The sequence below is a fragment of the Aedes albopictus genome, chromosome 3 (genome assembly GCF_035046485.1).
Source record: "Aedes albopictus strain Foshan chromosome 3, AalbF5, whole genome shotgun sequence".
In the NCBI taxonomy this organism is placed as follows: Eukaryota; Metazoa; Arthropoda; class Insecta; order Diptera; family Culicidae; genus Aedes; species Aedes albopictus.
In genome coordinates this window covers 152,238,167-152,261,542 of record NC_085138.1, presented here as the reverse complement: position 1 = coordinate 152,261,542, position 23,376 = coordinate 152,238,167, and the positions used below count along the sequence as shown (strand labels likewise).

At 42.4% G+C, this 23,376-nt stretch overlaps 3 protein-coding genes across 3 annotated transcripts; all 3 read left to right on the top strand.

The window, feature by feature from the left end:
- Positions 1–12,631: 12,631 nt before the first annotated feature.
- Positions 12,632–14,659, top strand: LOC134290402 (uncharacterized). The gene has a single exon (XM_062857541.1). It carries the CDS (start codon positions 12,632–12,634, stop codon positions 14,657–14,659), a length of 2,028 nt encoding a protein of 675 aa, XP_062713525.1.
- A 1,580-nt stretch (positions 14,660–16,239) lies between these two features.
- LOC134290401 (uncharacterized) lies at positions 16,240–16,701 on the top strand. The gene has a single exon (XM_062857539.1). It carries the CDS (start codon positions 16,240–16,242, stop codon positions 16,699–16,701), a length of 462 nt encoding a protein of 153 aa, XP_062713523.1.
- An 81-nt stretch (positions 16,702–16,782) lies between these two features.
- Positions 16,783–20,751, top strand: LOC134290400 (uncharacterized). Its single transcript, XM_062857538.1, has 3 exons — positions 16,783–17,499; positions 17,576–17,854; positions 19,801–20,751. Exons 1-3 carry the CDS (start codon positions 16,783–16,785, stop codon positions 20,749–20,751), a joined length of 1,947 nt encoding a protein of 648 aa, XP_062713522.1.
- Positions 20,752–23,376: the final 2,625 nt, after the last annotated feature.

Sequence of the window (23,376 nt, the reverse complement as noted above, 5' to 3'; positions counted from 1 at the left end):
TTATAACATACCACAAAAACAAATGGTTGAATTTGATAAATGCATTCCAGCACAAGAAAAAGTATTTATACATTGGACGGGCAACAATCAATTTATGTTAAATATCCCCACTGTAGAAAGACCATACACAAAAATCAATTACATGATAGACACAGGCTCACAACTAAACATATTAAGATGGGATGCAGCCCCTAGAATCGGAGCAACAGACATAGATTATTCTGAATCTGAAAAGTTTTTGATTTCGGGATTCAATGAAAGTCAAACAAGAACGCTCGGATCTACTGAAGTTAGTTTATTAATTGGGAAGTCTAAGTATAAGATAAAATTTTATTTAGTTCACCACTTAAATGTACATGGCATCATAGGAGCAGAATTTTTGAAACAGCACACATTATATATTAGCCACAACTTTGATTATATAGCCCTACGCAAGCCAGATAATGTAGAATATAATATTAACAATATTTCAACAACAAAGCACGTAATGGTATCAGAAAAATCTTGCCAGACTGATCTACAAGATAATAGTAATTGTATACAATATGATAACAATGACAAAAGCTGTCAAGTAAATTTTGATATTGATGAAGTCATAAATGATGAAATAGTTACACAGCCAATCGTACCGAAAAAAGATTATTCATGCAATATGTGCCTTTATGAGAAGTATTATGAGAACGAGGAATGTATAAATCAACATTTTGATGAAGAATATGATAATAATGGATGTTGGAATAAGAATATACAGGCCGGGAATCAATATAAGCCGGAGGAATTAGATTCAAACCAAGATTTAAGTTTGATAGATAATTTGAATTATGAACAAATACAAGGTAAAAATCGTATCGAAAAATTGCTAGATACAATTGATTTGAAGCATTTGAAAAGCGCCAATTACGACGCAGTGGAAAGTATAATGGCAAGGTATAGTGATGTATTTTATTTGAAAGGGGATCACCTGACAGTAACAGATGCAGCAGTACACGAAATTGAAACATCAACTAATGTGCCAATAAATAAAAGGCAGTATAGGTTCCCTGAATCAACAAAGAAACAAATTAATGAGGAAATTGAAGAAATGCGTCGGCAAGGGATTATTAGGCCCAGTAAAAGTCCTTGGAATGCACCTGTTTTATGGCGGGGCTAGAAGATGTAGGCCTTGGTGTAAAGATTCTCAGTAGGTTTTGTGCGAACACGCCCAAGTCAGGCGTGGTTAGGAGATTTAAGTTTTTCGTTGGCATTAATATTCTTGGTAGGGCTTGGGATACACCCAAGATAGAAGAGTCGTGATGTTTTCAAGTAGAGAAGGATTTTAATCACGATGAGGACAAGTAGGATAGGTAGAGGTCTAGGTTTTGGACTTATTAGTATTTTTATTTGGTAGGGTTTTGGATACGCCCAAGTTGGTTCGGGCATTGTTAGGAATTATCATGACATCTTCGGCAAGACGAGAATGATCGTAGGAATTTTAGACACGCCCAAGCTGGTTCGGGTATTGCTAGGAAATTTAGGCTATAAATACGGAGGCTTTGGCTTCAGTCGGGGCCAGTAGTCGGAGAGTTCGGTGACAACGTTAACGCAGGCAGCACATCGGATAAGTCTTGAGCTCCCATGTGGGACACCTCTAGATACTGTCCAAATAAAGGCTGTAGGTAGGACGTAGTAGTCGGGTCAAGAAGAAGCTGGAAGTGTCTCTAGTAGTTCGGTGCAGAAATACTGAAAATGTTAAGGTAATATAAGAACAAGGGAATCGTTGTAATATAAGTGATGGTTTGTGATACTTCAATATAGTTTATTAAAACTGTGTCGGACTGTAATGAAATGAAAGATATCACATTCCGTGTAGTGTTTAATGCTGCCCCTGGACGGTACAGGGCGCTTCACATGTGACCCCTCTAGAGGACTGCTGGAGAACAGTCAAAGCAGCCATCAACAACGCAGCCGAGAGCACTATCGGGTACGTAGAACGGAGTCGACGAAAAGATTGGTTCGACGAGGAGTGCAGAGCGTTCTGGAAGAGAAGGATGCAGCGCGGGCGGTAATGCTGCAGCATGGAACCCGACAGAATGTGGAGCGATACAGACAGAAGCGGAAGCAGCAGACCCGACTCTTCCAGGAGAAAAAGCGCCGCCTGGAAGAAGCAGAGTGCGAGGAAATGGAACTGCTGTGCCGTTCACAAGAAACACGTAAGTTATACCAGAAGCTCAACGCATCCCGCAAAGGTTACGTGCCGCAAGCCGAAATATGCAGGGATAAGGACGGGAGCCTCCTGACGGACAAACGTGAGGTGATCGAGAGGTGGAAGCAGCACTACGATCAGCGCCTGAATGGCGTGGAGAACCTAGGCACGGGAGACCACGGGAACGGAGGAAACAACGACGCTAATGCAGCGGAGGACAGAAATGAACCAACTCCCACGCTGAGGGAAGTTAAGGATGCCATTCACCAGATCAAAACCAACAAAGCAGCTGGTAAGGATGGTATCGCAGCTGAACTCATCAAGTTGGGCCCAGAAAAGTTGGCCACCTGTCTGCATCGGCTGATAGTCAGGATCTACCGGAACAGCTACCGGAGGAGTGGAAGGAAGGGGTAATCTGCCCCATTCACAACAAAGGCGACCATTTGGAATGTGAGAACTTCATCAGCAAAGTGCTATCTCAGATCATCTTCCGTCGGTCGACAACGGACCAGATCTTCACCGAACGGCAAATCTTCCAGAAATGCCATGAATACCAGGGACCAACGCATCACCTGTTCATCGACTTCAAAGTGGTATATTACAGTATCGACCGCGCATAGCTATGGAGAATCATGGACGAAAACGGCTTTTCTGGAAAGCTGACTAGACTGATTAAAGCAATGACGAACGGTGTGCAAATCTGCGTAAGGGTTTCGGGTAGACTATCCAGTTCATTCGAATCTCGCCGGGGACTTCGGAAAGGTGACGGAATCTCATGCCTACCCTTCAACATCGCTCTGGCAAGGTGGATTCTACGAGCCGGGCTCAACAGCCGGGCAACGATTTTCACAAAATTCGGTTGATTTGTGTGCTTTGCAGACGACATGAACATTATATCTGGAGCTTGATTTGAAAAGGTCGTATGTGCTTTTGTCGATTAAAAATTCGATCAGTTGGATTCGCTTATTATAGCAAAAACCGTTGAAATTGAACAAAGTTGATACATACAGCAGAATCATCACAAAACAGGCTTTCCGTTCCATCATTAAAAGTCTCCAAAATATCTTCCCTATTGCTACAATAACTAAAATGAACTGATCGAATTTTATATCGACAAATGTACATACGACCTTTTCAAATCGAGCTCCAGATATGTCAGTAGTGTGCGGTAGTTCGGGATCAGCAAGCTTCGCGCGCTGGCTTTGCTTAATTTTTGCGATTTTTTCTTCGCTTTGCTGGGCTCCGACGAGTTTCGTAAAGCCATCCGGTCGGCGCGTGTGTGTTCGTTCTTCTCCAGCTGATGTAGATGCGCGGTAATTAGTGTTCACAATGTACCATGTTGTGAATGCATACGCTTTGGTTTACTGATGTGTCCTTTGTTGCGTTCAGTTCATCCCTGCGTGGAATGGACTAAAATTTTCTGCTCCCTGATGGGGTGGAGACGCGTGACAGGATTTCTTTTATTAGATATGGTTCGTATTGAAAAGTGGTCGATTGTGCGCGAAAGCTAGTATTATTGATCCATTGTCAAATCATATCACCAACCATAGGTGACTCCCAGACTGACAATGTACCCGCCCCTACTAATAAAAAAGCTCCTTCCTGAGACAAACGTGGAGATGCAGCGATTCGCGGTCTTTTTAACAACGTTTGTCTTACTAACATTCCCTCCCTTCCTCGATGACCGTAAGGACGTGGCCGGCGCCGTTATTGACCTTAATAAAGTTGAGAGCTCTCAAACTGTGTACATTGAGAATAGTAAGCTAGTCCCAAGCCCTTTTCATTGGTTCCTTGTACAATTTCGATTGCTCTGGTCAATCGCGGAGTAGCAACTACGAATTGTGCGGTCATCTATGCTCATGCTCATGCTCATGCTCATTTGCAGACGACATGAACATTATTGCCAGAACATTTGGAACGGTGGCAGAGCTGTACACCCGCCTGAAACGCGAAGCAGCAAAGGACGGACTGTTGCTGATTACGTCCAAAACAAAATACATGCTGGCAGACGGAAACGAACGTGACCGGCTCCGTCTAGGTCCGCGGTAACCAAAGTGTAGGTAGTAATATGAAATGTGACGATAGACGGAGTTACCTTCGAGGTTGTGGAGGATTTCGTCTACCTCGGATCCTTACTGACGGCTGGCAACAATGCTAGCCGTGAAATACGAAGGCGCATCATTAGTGTAAGTCGTGAATACTACGGGCTCCAGAAGAAGCTGCGGTCTAAAAAGATTCACCCACGCACCAAGTGCTCCATGTTTAAAACGCTAATAAGACCGGTGGTCTTCTACGGACACGAGACATGGACCATTCTCGAGGAGGACCTGCAAGCACTCGGTGCTTTCGAGCAACACGTGCTAAAAACGATCTTTGGCGGGTTGCAGGAGAATGGTGCGTGGCAGAGAAGGATGAATCACGAGCTCGCTGCACTCTGCGGCGATCCCAGCATCCAGAAGGTGACCAAAGCCGGGAGAATACGGGGGACAGGGCATGTTGCAAAGATACCAGACAACAACCCTGCAAAGCTGGTGTTCGCGACAAATCCGGTTGGCACAAGAAAGCGTGAAGCACAGAGAGCACGATGGGCGGATCAGGTAGAGCGTGACTTGGCGTGCATTGGACGTGACCGAGGATGGAGAGCGGCAGCCACAAACCGAGTATTGTGGCGTACTATCGTTGATTATGTCTTATCTCAAACGTGATATTGAGCACATCATTTTTTTGACGCTGCATTGAAATTTTCATAAAGTTTTTTTCTAAAATATGGATGTTTGAAAATAATATGTGTGTCCAATAATGACTTTTTGACATAAGTTACACGCTATGTCCAACGGGAAGTATTATGAAAAGTGAATGTACCTCAAATTATTTTTTGTATTTTTGGACCTCTAGATTCAGAATATGTGTGATTTAAAATAATCCATCTTGGTTTTTTTTTCCATACATTTTTATATGGGATGATAATAACCTTAAAATGACTTTTTTCGCCAATTGTATGGGAAAATAGAGAAAAAATCAAAAAAATCGAAAAACCCAAGATGAAATATTTTAAACCGCACAGATTCTGAAACTAGAGTTTTTTATATTTTTGGCTGATATTTAGGACTGTTTTGTATATCTCAAAATGGTTTTTGGTGTATTTTAAAGCGTATTTACATTTTTCAAAAATCATTGAAAAATCGATGTTTTGGTCACCTTTTAGAAATCATTGTTTATTTTGTATTGAATCGCTACAATTAACATATTTTAAATTTTTCCCAAACCATTCTATCCTTGTTTAATAGTTGAAGGGGATCGAATACACTCTAAAATTATTTTCCATAAAATTACACGGAAAATAAAATTTTATATGAAAAAAATTAAAATTAAAATATTTCAACAATAATCATAAAATCTCAAAATCTTTTCATCCCAAAAAATCCGTATCCCAAATAGGCTCCCAGGAAAAATATAAAAGTGTGGGGATGTTCAAAAACAAAAATTAGAAAAATCAAAAACTGAAATTCACGAAATCGAGAATTAAAAAGAATCATCTTCCAAATTATGTTTAAATCGATTTTAGATGACGAAAAATGATATTTAGATCAAAATCAAAAATTTGGGTATTAGAGGGTTAAATTTTGATCATAGATTGTCAATACAGGTATGTTCCGTTTTTGTCACTATCCGTTATTATCACTATCCGTTTTTGTCACTATCCGATTTCGTCAACATTTCATTCCGTTTTTGTCAACACTGAAGTTTTTGTAATTTTTTTTTCCTCGAACACGAGTTATTTATAGTTTAACATTAATCTTGAGGCAATGCATGCATGAGTGAATTTGAAGCAACCACCAATGATGACATAGAAGACGTATACTCTACAATAGCTTTGAACACAGTTCAAATTCAACTGGGGGTCGTACACAAATTATGTCACGCTTTAAGGGGGGAGGGGAGGTTTTGCAGAACATGACGACCCTTACAAAAATTATTGAGGTCCCATACAAAAAGTGTGACATAGGGGGGGAGGGGCGGTTGAAGAAGGTCGATTTTTGCGTGACATAGTTTGTGTATCACCCCCTGTAGATAATGTTAATTCATGCTTTCTCTCACGCATAACTTTACTTCTTATTTGGACATGAGAAAATTTAAATCAATTGTCCGATAAAAAAATTACTCTAGCTTTACATACCAACTGGAACATAGCCTGCCTCTTCAAGTATTCTTCGAAAACTTGAACAGTTCGGGATTTTGCAAGACTTTTTTTAAGTGCAATAAATTCCACGCGGTTCTTACACGATTTTCTTGAAATTACGCGATGTGCTGAATTCTTCTCTTCTGCTTCTTTTCGACGAGGCTCAAATTTCAACCAGATATCTCTCTTGTCATCCTTGATACCCTGTCCAAATTTTCCCGTCCGAAACTGCTAAATTCCTATAGATTCCTATGGAATTTTATCCGGGATTTCATCTTTCGATTGCTCTAAAAATGCAATCTTGGTTTCCTTCAGTAATTTCTACTGGCGATTTTACCTTGTATTTCTCCACATTATTTAATGGAGTTCTTCTGAGATATCGTTAGGAAATAGTTCAGAAGTTTCTTTAGGTGAATCAGGAGTTAAGTCTTCCACAAAAAAGTTTCTCTAGGAAAGATGAGTCTAGGAACTTGACAAACGATCTGGGGATTTCTCCAGCAACTACTGAACTGCCCCCATTCGCATAACAGTCCCATTTGAATTTTCATCACTTTTGAGTTAATGTTATGAATAGTCATCATTTTGGATGTACTTCCAAAAACCATAATAAAAATTTCAAATTTTTATGTCAATGTGTGAAAACAATACCAAGCCATGAGCGTCCCATATTAAAAGTACCCGCATAACAGTGCCATAATGGATTTTTGTGTCACGTAACACAAAACTGAATAACTTTGTTGTGATTGTAATATTTTTCACAGTAATGTATTCATGTGCAAAGCAATCTGTGGAAGTTTCGAGATGATCGAAATATTTTTCAAATTTTGGCGATTTTTCAAAGTTTTATATGGAAACAAGTTTTCAAACTTCAAATGCCGTTTTCTCAATTCCTACTTTTTACAAATGGGACTGTTATGCGAGTGGGGGCAGTGAAGGTTCCCAGAAGAATCTAAGGTTTCCCAAAAAAATCCTAAAGAAATCCCATCAATTCTGAACTTATACAGGATTTCTTGAAGGAATTTCTCAAGGTTTCACACCAGGAAATTCTGGAGGATTCTCAGGAATAACTCCCCGGAGATTTCTACACAGAACATCAGGAGGACTCCCTGACGAAATTTCTGGAGGGTTTGAGGAAAAAATTCCTGGAAGATTACTAGACTAAACTACTGGGATATTCCCAGGAAACGCAGTAAGAAGTTGGGGAGAATTATTATTATATTTTTTTTAACGAGATTGTCAGCCCAAGGCTGGTTCATCTACTAATCATGGGAAAATAACCAAGATGAAAGATAGAATCCTCTTGGAAGTATTCATAATAAAAGTTCCAGTAGGTGTAGGTGTTTCTACTGAGCATAAATACCAAAACAAAGTCCTGTAGGAATCTTTATAAGAAATTTTTGGATGGAGGACATTCCAGGGGAAAATATCATAAGAAACTCTTTAAAGAATCCAAGAAATAACTTCTGATAAAATTCTAGAAAAAATGTTGAAGGAAACCCAGAATGAGTCCCTGGAGAAATATCAGAAAAATGTTCTGGAGGGATTTCAAAAAGTAATCTTGGAATTCTGAAGGAACGGAGATACTCCTTAATTTCAAAAGTAAAATCTTGCTGAATCTCCAAAGCAACTCGAGTTGATTTAATTTCAACAGGATGTGTATGTTAAATCCCAAAATGATTTTCTTAGCCCACCTTGTGCATTAGGGCCATTATAGACCCAAACTGTACACTACGTCAGCAAGCTGTTCCCATCATAATCCATAAGAAAGGTTAATAAATTCCATTTCCTGGTAGAATATTTGGAGCGATCCCCAAAGAAACTCCAGGAGAAATTAAAAAAAAAGACATCTAGGTTGATCCGAGAAGGAATTTCTGAAGAAATCATAAGGGACAAAACTTCTTTTCTCTAAAAGTTCTTACCGAATTCCAAAAGATTAACAAGCGGCATGGTACAAGGTAACCTAGGAGAATTCTGGAGGAACTTCTTGGGGAATCCAATATTCTAGAGAAGTTACAAGTGCTTGCTTAGAAAAATTCCTGAAGATTTCCTCAAAGTATCCTAGACGAAACTTTTATAGGAATCTGTGAAGATGATACTCGTGGAGGAATGCCTTCCGGAAGGAAGTAAACATATCCTTTTTTGTTAGGATATCGAAACTATGTTCCTGGAGATTAATAATTCCTGGAAGTATGTCATATTTTAAAACGTCGATCCGGGTACTGGAACTGTAATATGTGTCATTCTTGCGCTCAACGAAAATAAATTTCCAAAAATGTGGTCACAAATGTGGTGAAACCCTCTTGTCGGCGTCACAGTCAGAAAACTTTTGTATTTGAACTGGTTGCAGTAGATGTGCTAAAATTAATTCCTTTAACAATTAAATTTCATAGTAAACAGCATATTTTTTACTTTTGGAATGTGTTCTACAGTAAAACTTCCAATTCATATTGAAATGTTGCAAAATATTTTGTCAAAGAAAATTATTCCGTTTTTATCACTATTCCGTTTTTGTCAACTGAAAATCGCGCACCGTGTTGATAAAAACGGAACATACCTGTATACTGATGATGCTGTGTTGATTTTTTCCAGCCAAAAATTTTGATTATTGTCAACGTTACAGAAGATTAAATATGACGGTTTTTTGGGAGAAAAATTCTTTTGGGTTATTTTTTTTTTGCTACTGAGTGTATACTACTGCGTGTTAGGTGGAAAAGTGATAAATAAACCACTTATCAGCTTTCTTAGCTTCTGTTGAATCTGTTCCATTTATTGTCTCTTACGTTGCTTTACAGATTATCGTGCAAATGTTCAACCGTTCACAATATTTGGTCACACTCGTCGAGCGTAACTCAAGCTAAGTATAGAACACGTGGATCCACGGCTCTAACTGACTCGGATACTTAGATATCGATGAATGTCAACTTTTAATGCACTCTCAATCGAACCTGAAAAGGAAACAAACACCTACATGTCAACATCCACGAGTTCATCATTCCAGCATGGATAGTGTAGAAAAATGAAATAAGCATAAAAGTAACCATTTCGATATAGTAGAGTAGAATACAATTAGGCGCTGTAAAAAGTATAAATGCAGCTATCAATTGTAATTGCTCACGTAGTGCCTTAGTGGACAATAGAGCTGTAAACTAGGTTAAGTGGTAAAGAATGTCAAAAATGTCATTGAATCTGGTAAACCGTTTTGGTTACACCCTTTTCGATTCTTTTAAAGACATCTCCATGAAAAACCCCCTACAGCTTCCAACCTATGACGACGACGACCGTTTCCACGATTGCAATATACCTAGTGAAGCAATAAAATTCTTCGACTACTAGGAAATGCAAAGAGTCGTATCGGTATAACTTATGAAAAACGTGACGAATGATAATGTGCTCGTAGTAGCTGGAAGTAGCGATGTGTTATATATGTAGCTCCTGCTATGCTGCAAACACAAATTTTATTGCCACAATAGAGAAAGTCCTTTCAGACGGGAAACAGCTTCCGAGTAACGGTGTTGAGGGGATTCTTCTTGGTGTCGTGCCTTCTCGTGTCGTTTGAAGTTGGTGGTTACGTTGCTTGGTTTTGTTTCTTGCACTTATATCAAATAAGGGTGAACAATTGAACTTTGAGCTTTTTGTGTAAGCAATCCAAGGAATTGGCATCCCTATCCCATCAATGCAATGTTTTCGTAGCCAACATAACTGCGGCTCAAGCTGACAACCTATCTTTTAACACAGAAGCATGGTTTTAATGCTGGGTAAGAAAACAAGAAGACCGTAACAGTCCCCTGAAGCAATCACGTTGAACAAAAATGGTGTTAGTCACCAGAACATTGAAAGAAGCTGGACTAACACTAAAGAGGTAAAACTTAGGAAATCAGCCACGTTCTGATTGGTTGACGGTTTGACTTCTCTGACGTTACTTCCGTCAGGATTTATGTTGGAGATCTTGAGCGTAGCCAGAGGGGGAGCAGGGGGGATCCAAGGACTCCTTCAATAGTTAGTGCAAAAAAAAACTGCAGACATGGATTTATTTGGATTTGTTTATCAGTAATTCCTAAAGAATGTCTTCCAAGAATTCGTTTACAAATCCGTTGTGAGATTTCAAAAGGAATTCCTCACGAAATTACTTCTGGGATTCTTCCTATGGTTTCTTCGGGAATTCCTCCAGTAATTCCTCCATGAATTTCTCCAGAAATTCTTCTAGGGATTCCCTTCAGGAATTCACTCGGAAATTCCATATGGAATTCTTTCAGGAACAGTTCAAAGGATTATTTTAAAATTTCCTTCAAGGATTCCTCCAGCAACTCTCCTGGAAAGAATTCCTACTGGAATTCTTTCAGAATTTCTTCAAGGAATTAATCCAGAAATTCCACCAGAAATTGTTTATATTCCCTTCTAGAGATTGTTTCCGGGATTCCTCCTAAGAATCTTCCGGAATTCCTCTAGGAAATACTCAAGGATTTACTGCAGGGAATCCTGCAGAAGTTCCTCCACGAACTGTTCTTGGGATTTCTTCAGGATGTGCTAAAAACATCAGTACTTCCTTCTTCAGGGTGGTGAAGTATTTAACAAATTTATCCAAGCCGAAATCCAACAGAAAGTTCCCAGAAAGCCCAAAAAGGAGGTTCCAAGGGGCTCCAGGGACGTCAGGTGCCGTAAAAGGGCGTTTCAAGGCATTCCAGATCCATTTAAGAAATTTTAAGGGGGTTTCTAGAGATTTTAGGGGCGTTTGATAGCATTTCAGGGGCGTTTCAAGGGGGTTTCAGGTTTTCAGGAGGTTTCTAGAGGCTGTTAAAGGTGTCCAAATTGATTATGATGATTTCATGGGCGATTCAATGGGGTTAAAGAGGTTTCAGGGGCGTTTTGAGGCAAATTAGGTCAGAGTCGTATCAGGGTGTTTCAAGAACACCTTTAAATCATGTCCTATTCAGGGGCGTTTTTAAAAAATATTGTGATGGGGTCTCTGAGAATCCTCTGAAATTTTCTGAAATGTTCCCAAAATCCCCTTGAAACCCCCTCGGACCCCATGTAACGCACGAAAACGTATATGTACCGCCTCCAAACCCCGTCGAAAATCCTCTGAAACTCTCTGCAAAGCTTCCGAAAACCCACTCAGTCCCCTGAAAACCCCTCGAGATCTCCTGGTACCCTGCTGAAACCCCTGGTCAAACCGTCATTTGGTTCTTCAGATCTGTGCTCTTAAAAATTCGTGGTGTGACTACGTCATATCTTCACCGTCAGGAGATCCTTCAAGAACTCCTCCAGGAATCACCCTAGGAATTTTTCCCAGAATTCAACCTGGTTTACTTATAAAAATTCTCATGGAAATACTCCATGGCTTCCTTCAGGAATTCCTCCAGGCATTACCCCAGGTTCCTCTCCCGGCATTTTCCCAGGAAATTATATAGAGTCTGTTTAGGCCTAGTAATATCAGCCCTTCTGGCAGCACGGACGAGTTCCACAGAGCCTTATCACTAGTGGTCTCGTTTTATCATTCGTAGATTGATCCCTTCCTTATCACTGCTAGCAGGTAGAGTAATAGGAGCGATCGGCTCTAGATCGTATGCGATACTCACCACTGTCCCTCGGTATTACTGTGCATACCGGGCAGTAGTAAGTTGAAAATGCATCGTGCGCGAGATCGCATCGAATAGATTGTTGTACCTACCGAGCAATAAATCACGTCGTTTGAGTTTTAATAAACAGTAGTTTGAGTTTTAATAAACAGTAGTGTAGTCATTGCATATTACGTCGCGTGTTTTTTAGTTCGAAGAACGAAAATCAATGCTGGTTTTGTCTTTTTGCATGCGAACTGCGAGTTGGTCCTTGAGTTGGGTTCTCCGATTGACGGTTGATCTTGATTTCCGCTGGATTTTCTTATGCTTGTTGTTCGCTTGGTCGGTTCCCTTCGCTGCAGTCAATCTACTCTGCCTGTCTACTGTCATACGTGGGACGTCGAGTTGAATCGCGAGTCGCGGGTGAATGTTCGAGTGTGCAGTAATAGTGCTGATTTTCTAGTGCACAGTGGTCTAAAAAGCTGTTTTGTGCAGTGTTAAATTAGTAGTTGATTGCACCTGCAAACAATTACATTGTACCAGTGACTTGATAGTGCTCGACTACCCATCAGTGAAAGTGTTTCCATTTATTTGGCAAAATTAGTGAATCCAGCGGAAGAAAAGGGTTAAAATGACCAGCGAGTTGAAGGATCTACTGAAGCAGGAGCGGCAGCTTCGCAACAACATCTTGACCAAGTGGAAGCCCGACTAGACATGCTGGAAATTGCTATGAAGCGGTTCTACGAAGTTCGCCGGAGAATCGATGTTCTTTCGGAAGAAGCCGATAAAAAACAAGTGTCCGAATCAAAGGAAGATCCAGACGAGAAGGCCAAGACTCTAGCAGATCTTATTGAGAAGCGGCAGATCGAGAGCTTCGAATTGGTTGAAATGGTTGAGGATACCTACTGCGAGCTGAAAGCCAAACTGCGCAAACTGTCAGCTACTGCAGATACTCCTGCAGCGACCGGTCAGCAGGCAGCTCCCGCTGCTTCCAGTGCGATTTCCAGAGTGAAGCTTCCCGAAATCCGTTTACCTAGCTTTGGAGGTCGCATCCGTGAATGGGTCACATACCGTGACATGTTTAGGAGTCTGATCCATCGGAATGACCAGTTGACAGAAATGGATAAGTTCTCCTATCTACGTTCGTCCCTAACCGGTGAAGCGTTGCAAGGAATTTCGTCGATTGAGATGACTGCTGCCAACTACCCTATAGCGTGGGACAGCCTCCAAGAGCGATATGAGAACAAAAAGCTCATCGTCAAGGCACATCTTGATGCTTTGTTCAGCGTGGAATCAATGAAACGTGAAAGTTATGAAGCGTTAAGCCACGTTATCAACGAATTCGACAGAAACCTGCAGCAGTTGACGAAAATCGGCGAAGACACGCCCGGGTGGAGCACAATATTGGCTTACATGGTGTGCTCCAGGCTTGACACCACCACGCTTCGTCAATGGGAGTCGCATCACTCTTCTACAGATGTCCCTGGCTACGAAGATTTGATGGAATTTTTGCGAAAGCAGGCCTCCGTTCTGCAGTCTTTGTCGTCGTCGAAGCCGAGCCAGCAGATCGAGTCTAAGAAGCCTAGATATACGGTTAGTCACGCCACATCGCAATCTCCGAGAAATTGTCCGTTTTGTGGGGAAAGTCAGCATTCAGCTTTCAGATGCCAGAAGTTCCTGAAGATGAAGGTCCAAGAGAAGGTGAAACGGAGCGGATTGTGCTTGAACTGTTTTTCGTCGTCTCACATGGTTCGATACTGTACGAGCGGAACTTGCCGGAATTGTCACCAACGGCACCACACCCTATTGCACATCGGATCAAACAACAGCAGAGCAGCGTCCCCGCCTGCAGCGACCGGTTCCTCCGTCCCACTTGTACAGAACCGACCACAAAAAGCGAATAATCAGAACACACAAGCTCAGAATCAGACCACACCCACTCAAAACCATGGACCACTCACGAACTCACACCCAATAGCCAGTACAAGTTCGCATCAACCACATTCACACCCATCACACGCCACAGATCGCACACTAGTTACGCAAACAAACTCACTACCCTCCAGCGCACCCTCGCCCACTCGGCAAGTGTTGCTGTCTACCGCTATGGTGATAGTAACCGATCGAAATGGCAACTCGAAAATTGCTAGAGCACTTTTGGACTCCTGTTCAGAGTACTGTTTCGCCACTTCAAAATTATGCCAAGGTCTGAGGTTGGCCGGAGCGGACAGCCATCTCGCAGTTTCTGGAATTGGTGGCTCCGTTGTACGGTCGTCGAAGATGGTCGAAGCAGATATATCTCCACGGTTCCCCAGCATATCGTCGTATACCGAAACCGTTCAGCTTCACGTTCTTCCCAAACTCACGGCTACATTACCAGTTGATCGAGTTGATGCTGGATCGTTATTAGTTCCTGAAGACATTGTTTTGGCGGATCCTGGATTTCACGAGCCCGGGCCAGTAGATTTGACCATTGGCGCCGAGTTTTATTTCGATCTGCTGAAGGAAGGCCGCAAGAAAATGTCGGATGATGGACCCACCTTTCAAGAAACCGTCTTTGGATGGGTAGTGTCTGGTCGTGTTCCAAATTCTGGGAATTGGAGTCCTGCTACCACAAGAGCACACTCTCCGTCGAAGAATCAACGTGTGAGGAGATTTTTCAGCGAACTACAGTGCGAGATGAAGATAAAAGGTTTGTCGTCACGCTTCCCAAGAAGCAATATGTCATCGATCATCAGCTAGGAGACTCCAAAACAACTGCACTTAGGCGCTTCTACGGACTGGAACGTCGTTTCGAGATGAACAACACGCTGCACATTGGAGTAAATCACATCAAAACCTGATCATAAGTGGAAAAACTCAAAATGAAGTAATTGGGTTTTCCGTTGTGTTTTTGCCAAGTGTAGTTATCGTGTAATCGTTTGACAGCTAAGCAGTGTACAGATGTTTTGTTTACGCTTATCAGAAGAGGTTAAGTGAAGCTGAAGTTAAGCCGTTTTCTTTGATATAACTCACAGCGCGTGCTAGTTTTGACCGTACAAAGTGAATGAAATTGATAATCAATTAATTCAACAATGCAGTTTGTTAAAGAAGGTTAATGTTTTTATTCTGTTAATTTGAGACCCAAACAAATTGACGTTGAATTTACATACAATTTATGAAAATATTGAAAAAAATATTTGATGGAATCCTTTACCGTACATTCAAAATGAAATAAGTTGATTTTCCGGCTGTTTCCGGAAAATCTGCGTTTAGTGTATGATAAAACTATTGTTCCTCTTTCAAATGCAGAAAGAAAACCTTCCGGATGTTTCCGATTTCAAAAGTTGCAACACTTTGAAAAAATCGTGATAATTATATTATTATATGATATTATTTGCCTTAAAACACTATTTAGCCCTCTGAACGTATTTTTCCTGAAAACTAGAACTCAACAGCTTTCAAGCAAAAAAAAGAAGTTTAAAATCGGTCAACTGGTTCAAAAGTTGTGATTTTTTGAAAAATTTTAGTTTCGAAAAATCTTGACTTTTACAATCATAAAATTGGTCACCCTAATGATGAAATAAAAAAATACGAAAACTATGAAATACGTTTCATTACTAATTTGGGTTGCATTTGGGTTGTGAAAATGCGTCAAAATAATTTTGATCAGTTTTGATGTACTAGGTGCTCCACTGTGCGCTGAAGGCTTTGTACAGTATGCGGCAGGAAAAAATGCGAAAGTGTTTTTCAACTTCAAACCTCATTTTCGTCCATTTGACGTTAACCAATCTATGTTTCAACGTTCCATGATCTCTAATAGGCCAGTTTTCTGAAAAGTTAATTAAAATTTTCCCATTTTGGTCACTTATCTTTACAAGACGGCACCTGAAGCTGAAGACTATCAGAACTTTCAAACCGCAGAAAATCGCACAGGTCGCTAAATTTCGTATCTGATAAAACAAAATGTTTAATTTTCTTTACAGTATCATCAAATATATATACTTATTTCATCTAGTATGTGAAACTACATGGCTCTGGATCAGTGTGGTCTGGTTGTTCATCGAATTTAAGCTAGTTTTGTTACTGCTATAGTCATTTTGTTTAATGACCATTGGGCGCGCAGTTTATTGATACCCGCTTATTAGGCTTACATTATCACATGTTAAACATCAAATATGTTCATTTTTATTTTTCAGTGCTAGAATATAGACATTGACTGATACACTGTCATGAAAAAATAGTCATATATATCCCATATTTAGCGTGTAATAGTGCCTTGAACTTTTCGCATTTTTTCCTGCCGCACCCTGTATTGCGATTTCATTCAAGAATATTTGGACATGGGTCACATGCGCGAAGTCTCTGCTGAAAATTGCGAACGTCCATCGTATTATTTGCCACATCACGCCGTCTTGAAGCCGGAAAGTACGACAACGAAGCTGCGCGTCGTGTTTGACGCTTCATGCCGCACGTCTACTGGAGTGTCGCTGAACGATGGATTAATGGTCGGACCCGTCGTCCAGGACGATTTGTTGTCGATTATCCTACGGTTCCGATTCCACAGATTCGTTGTAGTGGCGGACATCGCCAAAATGTACCGCATGGTCAACGTGTGCCAAGCCGATCAGCCTCTTCAGCGCATTCTTTGGCGAAGCTCGACCAGCGAACCTGTGAAGGCCTACCAGCTTACTACCGTTACGTATGGTACTAGCTCTGCTCCATACCTTGCAACAAAGTGCCTTCAACAGTTGGCAGCAGATGCCGAAGCAACGCACGGAAAGGCAGCTACCACCATTCGATAGGGATTTTACGTTGACGATCTTCTAACGGGAACAGACGACGTAGAAGAAGGAAAGGCCCTAGTAATTGAGATCTTGGACCTCATGAACTCCGCTGGTTTCGCTCTACGAAAATGGAGCTCCAACTGTGCCGAGATCCTTTCAAGCATTCCCGAGGAACTACGAGATGAACGAGCTACTCTGGAATTGGATTCGTCGTCATCACCAGTCAAAACTCTCGGCCTCATTTGGGAACCTGCTACCGACATGTTTCGATATGCTGTGCCACAGTGGAACCCTCAAAATCCAATCACCAAGCGAATCGTGCTTTCTGACACTGCACGGATCTTCGACCCGCTTGGTCTTATTGGCCCAGTAGTAGTACAAGCCAAAATATTCCTCCATTCGTTATGGAAGCAAAGCTGCGATTGGGATGATCCGCTTCCGGAAGAATTCCAGAACTATTGGCTTGAGTTTCGTCGGAATACTATCGCGCTCGAATCACTCAAGATTCCAAGGTGGACCTGTTACACTCAAGGTCTATTCAGTGTAGAAATACATGGATTCTGTGATGCATCGGAGGCAGCATATGGTGCATGTTTGTATCTTCGCTGTGTGTTGAATAGCGGAGAAATCAGCGTTCGACTGATTACGTCAAAGTCCAGAGTTGCACCATTAGAAGATCTGGCCCGCAAGAAGAAGAGACAGTCGATACCGCGCCTTGAATTGTCATCGGCTTTGTTGCTGAGCCACCTCTATGAAAAGGTTACTGGCAGTCTTCAACTCCCGCATCAATCATTATTTTGGACCGATTCGATGATTGTTAAGTGCTGGTTATCGTCGTTACCTTCCCGTTGGCAAGTTTTTGTTGGAAACCGTGTTTCTGAAATATGTACAGCACATGACCAAGGAAGGCGAATGGAACCACGTTGCCGGGGTCGAAAACCCTGCCGACATTCTCTCTCGTGGTACAACGGCTACTCAAATACAGTACCAGCCGTCGTGGTTCGAAGGTCCCATGTGGCTTCGCCAAGATCGATCAACATGGCCGAAACCCTCGACAACACATCCACCGATAGATTGTGCGTTGCTGGAAAAACGTAGCACGATATCTCTCCCGTCTCGTGTGACTTCGCCTAACGAGCTTTTCTCGCTCCGGTCATCGCTCACTGATTTGGTTCGTCTAGTGGCATGGCTTCGTAGATTCGTGCACAATAGTTCACCACGCAATCGCTCAACTAGGCAGGAAGGACGCCTGTCCCTGAGAGAGTTGGATGACTCGCTAACTCACCTCGTCGTATACACCTTGCCGGCTGTTCGGGTCCATATGAAGTAAACCATCAATGTTAACTTCTTTTCCCGATCAGCCTAGATAGCTGTGTAGTGTCGGTAGCGGTTGTCTCAATTGGCTAAGAATAACACTACGGACCACCTGTTCCGGGGGTAAAAGTCCACTAAACAGGGAACCCCAATCCAAGGTGTCAGGCGACCCGTGCTTATGGATGAATGGTAGAGGGGGTTTAAAATATGCTCGATCTTTAAGGACAGACTTGTTAGAAACCCAAAATGGCCGCCACAATGGCCGACTTTGGCACCTACTCACGATTTCGAGGGCACAAATCTCTTCGTTAAGAAAACCAACGCACCTCATCTTCTTATTTTAAGCTTGCTACGAGTGAGCAAGAACAGAATAATGAAATGCATTGATGTGTGAAGCTTGCTTCTTGAGATTTGTGCGTTTGAAGTTCTGATGCGCTGTTAAAGCGGGATTTAAAGACGATCGCATTTTTGTGTTGCGTTACGGTTCAAGATCTACCAAACCGAACCCTAGTGACATCCGGTTTATCAAGTTGGGGTAATGTGTTTTGGTGATAAGGATTCATGGTACAAAGTCCTTGTTACTGGTGACAGTTTCTAAAACTGCATTTATTCTGCCTTGCTGGTAGTTAAAGAATCGGACTTTGCCAACCCGAGACTACACTTGATGTTAGGAAAACAAACATGCTTTACGTATCTAATTGCGTACTAACCTATCAAGGACTGTAAAGTTCTGGTATGTACAGGGTGCGGCAGGAAAAAATGCGAAAAGTTCAAGGCACTACTACACGCTAAATATGGGATATATATGACTATTTTTTCATGACAGTGTATCAGTCAATGTCTATATTCTAGCACTGAAAAATAAAAATGAACATATTTGATGTTTAACATGTGATAATGTAGGCCTAATAAGCGGATATCAATAAACTGCGCGCCCAATGGTCATTAAACAAAATGACTATAACAGTAACAAAATTAGCTCAAAATCGATGAACAACCAGACCACACTGATCCAGAGCCATGTAGTTTCACATACCAGATGAAATAAGTACATATATTTGATGATATTGTAGAAAAAATCAAAAATTCTGTTTTATCAGATGCGAAATTTAGCGACCTGTGCGATTTTCTGCGGTTTGAAAATTCTGGTTGTCTTCATCTTTAGGCGCCGCCCTGTAAAGGTTAGTGACCAAAATGGGAATTTTTTTAATTAACTTTTCAGAAAACTAGCCTATTAAGGATCATGGAACGTTGAAACATAGATTGGTTAATGTCAAATGGACGAAAATGAGGTTTGAAGTTGAAAAACACTTTCGCATTTTTTCCTGCCGCATACTGTAATTCAAGGACTCACGTGCATTCTTATTGCAGAACACATTCTCTAATTTGACAGAGTTTTGCAACTAGCCTAAAGTCCCGGGTTTTTCTTTGTTGTCCTGGGACTAAACTAGAAGCAAGACATGGATGGGGCTAGAGTTCCGATGCATGGATAAATATCAGTACCACCGTTTTGTTTTTCTCAGAATTCGAATGGATCGTGTTTGATTAGGGGCGCTCTTTCACTGGGATTAAAATCTCTATGATAACGGGACCTTTTCATCGCAATCGATTTCTTGCACCTCTGGGATAATGAAACAGGAACTGTACAGAAATCGATGCTCCATTGCCTCTCAATGACAATGGAGTAGTACGACATGCACTAAATACTAAGGATACGGGTAATGCCACAAAAGATCTAAATACTGGTCGCAGTGGCTCACCCGAACAGAAAAAAAAACTCACCTCGTCCGCATCTCTCAAAAGGAGAGCTTCCCAGAAGAATTTGCGAATTTGACGCGGAGTCGGCAGCTGAAATCATCCTCCAAGTTGTCGCTTTTGAATCCCGTCGTCATAGATGGAACACTCCGCGTCGGCGGCCGGCTGGCAAATGCACCGATTTCAGAATTTCGAAAGCACCCGATGATTTTGCATCACCAACATCCGTTAGCTGCACTAGTAATTCGGCATTATCATCTAAAACTCCTTCATGCTGGTCAACAACTCCTCATCGCTTCAGTCAGAGAAAAGTTCTGGCCTACAAATGCTCGAAATCTGGTACGCAAGATTTGCCACCAATGCGTGGACTGCTTCCGCAGTAAGCCAAAGGTGCAGGAGCAGTTAATGGCAGATTTGCCGGCTGTCCGAGTAAACCCCTCAGCAGTCTTTTGGAAGGTAGGACTAGATTTGTGTGGTCCCTTCTACATCAAGTACCCGATCCGTCGAAGTCCAGTAGTCAAGTCCTACGTAGCGATCTTCGTTTGCCTAGCGACAAAGGCGGTCCATATGGAGATAGTTGCTGATTTGTCTACTCAGGCATTTCTCTCCGCCTTCAGGAGATTCGTCGCGTGCCGTGGAAAACCACACACGGTAATGTGCGACAATGCGACTAACTTTGTCGGCGCCAACAGAGAACTTGAGGACCTCCGTCGTCAATTCCTGGATCAGCAATTCCAGCGCACCATCACTCGTTCAGCAGAAGACGATGGCATTCGGTTCAATTTCATTCCTGCACGTTCTCCAAATTTCGGAGGATTGTGGGAGGCGGCCGTTAAATCGTTCAAGGGTCACTTCCGGAGGACAATTGGTACTAGGCAGTTGAGCTACGATGAGCTGAACACTATCGTACAACAAGTTGCAGCCATACTGAATTCTCGCCCGCTAACGCCTCTGAGTAACGACCCCGACGACTTTTCGGCACTGACTCCCATTTTCTGATCGGAAGGCCTCTAACCGCTGTTCCGGAGCCCGATCTACAAGGAATACCGGAGAATCGTTTGGCTGTGTGGCAAAGGTCCCAAGAGTTCGTTCAGAGGCTGTGGAAAACATGGAAAACCCACTATCTGTCCGATCTCCATAACCGGACAAAATGGACGAAACAGCGCGATAACGTCAAGATAGACACAATGGTGCTTGTCAAGGAGGACAACCTGCCACCACAGCGATGGCAGCTAGGACGAGTAGCAGAAATCTTCCCTGGATCGGACGGCAATGTCCGAGTAGTAACCGTCCGCACAAAGGATGGGTCCTTCAAAAGGGGCATTTCAAAAATTTGTGTGCTTCCAATACAGGACAACGCGTCCACATCAGAAGAGTTCTAACATACTTTCGACGTCGGGACCCCGACATCGCGGAGGTCGTCCAAAAGGAGGCCTCCGCTTCCCAGTTAAGTATATGTATTATATTGAATTGCAAAAAGCTTAAGGAATGTTTGTCCCCCATAGTCGCTCCACATGTCCCTCGATTGGGACATTCATCGAAGATGTCATCACCAACACCATTTCGTCCATTCCGTCAATCGCTGGGAGAAGGTCGTTCCGTCCCGTGTCGTATAGCATGATCGTTGTGTGATGTCCTAAGCACCAATTAATCTATCTTCAGTCCGTCATCATCACGTCGTCGAGGAGAACTTTCTCCAAGTTGTACCATCATTAACTTCCCCACTTCGTCAGCACCATAGTTCGCCATCACGACTCGGAGTAAAGCACCAGAGCATCAGGTACCGATGCTCGACCCGCTGTTGTCGCACCGACAAGCCTTCATCAGGGACTGATCAACCCATGTCGATGGCCCGTCAACCGCAGCAATGGCACCCAAGAACTCCAGTGAGGCAACTTGTGACCACTATTTTCGTAGTTCGAACGACATTCCAGTCGTCCTCATCGGTGCTTTGGGCACCCACGGAGGCCAGGAGGCCTCCGCATCAGGGAAGTCTTGTTAATGTTCATTTTTTCAATTTAAAAAGCAGCCTCTCATCTGCAGATTCGAAAGATGCCCGCCACGTCCGTCGACGACGACGGCAACGAAATTGATGACGACACTGACGACCACTTCGTAGAATTCCAGACGACAGCCCAACGAGTAGAAGAATCATCAATTCGACCCGAAGTAGCAGATGCCCAGCAGTAGTTCTATACAGTCCACATTCATCCAGCGAAGTTTCCACCGTCCACCGTCGCAGCAACCACCTTCGGCGAAGGGTGAGGTTCCATCCAGCGTTCAACATCCGTCCAACAACCTGGTAGCGGCGAAGTAGTCATCGACAGCCCGCTATCGTGCAAGAAGCTGCAGCCATCCACTAGCGGAAGCACCCAACGTCTATCGTCGCATCTAGTATATTCAACTATCCAGTAATTCTTCTAGCGTAATAAACAACCCAACCAAGAACTCGATCGGCAGCCACCGAGGATAAAGGCCTTTGGTGAAGACTAGGTCAAGGTCATCGAAGTGTTATCGAAGCAATGTTATTAAGCAGTAGAAGTAGCAGATTTAGATACAAAAACAACCCGAAGAGAATTGTTGAAATTTCGTAGCCGAACCCAGTAGATAGTTTGCTAGGTTGTACAGTGTTGAATTCCATTTGATTTGAAATGCAGAGATTTCAAGGCGGCCGGCATGTTTAGGCCTAGTAATATCAACCCTTCTGGCAGCACGGACGAGTTCCACAGAGCTTTATCACTAGTGGTCTCGTTTTATCATTCGTAGATTGATCCCTTCCTTATCACTGCTAGCAGGTAGAGTAATAGGAGCGATCGGCTCTAGATCGTATGCGATACTCACCACTGTCCCTCGGTATTACTGTGCATACCGGGCAGTAGTAAGTTGAAAATGCATCGTGCGCGAGATCGCATCGAATAGATTGTTGTACCTACCGAGCAATAAATCACGTCGTTTGAGTTTTAATAAACAGTAGTGTAGTCATTGCAAATTACGTCGCGTGTTTTTTAGTTCGAAGAACGAAAGTGCCTACGTGTCCGAAGGATTTCTCCGCGAGCCGGTCCGAATCGTGTACAGAGTCCTTTCAGGAATTTCTGTAGAAACTATTCTAGTGATTTCTCCATGAATTCCTACAATGGTTCCTCACGATTTTTTCCTACGAATTCCTTCAGGAATTCCTCGCGAAATTTCTTCAGAAATTTCTCCAGGGATACCTCCAAATATTCCTCAATTGATTTTTTCCACAAATTTAACCAGGATTTTTCCACCAGGAACTTATGCAGAGGTTTCTCCTGAAATAAGTCACAAATTTGTCACGAATTCCTCCAGGAATTCAACCAAGAATTTCTCAAGGGATACTTCCAGGAACTTCTCTATGATTTTGTCCAGAAAATCCTCAAGGGATGCCTTGAGAAATTCCTCCAGGAATCCAGGGAATTCTCTAGGAATTCATCTTGGCATTCCTCCAGGAATTCCTCCGGTACTAGCTTTCCTCCAGGAGTTCGTCCAAGAATTCCTCCAAGAATTTTCCAGAGATTCTTCCAAGAACTTTTCTAGAGATTCTTCCATGAACGTCTCCAGAGATTCCTACAGGAATTCCTCCAGAGATTCTTCCAAGAATTTCTT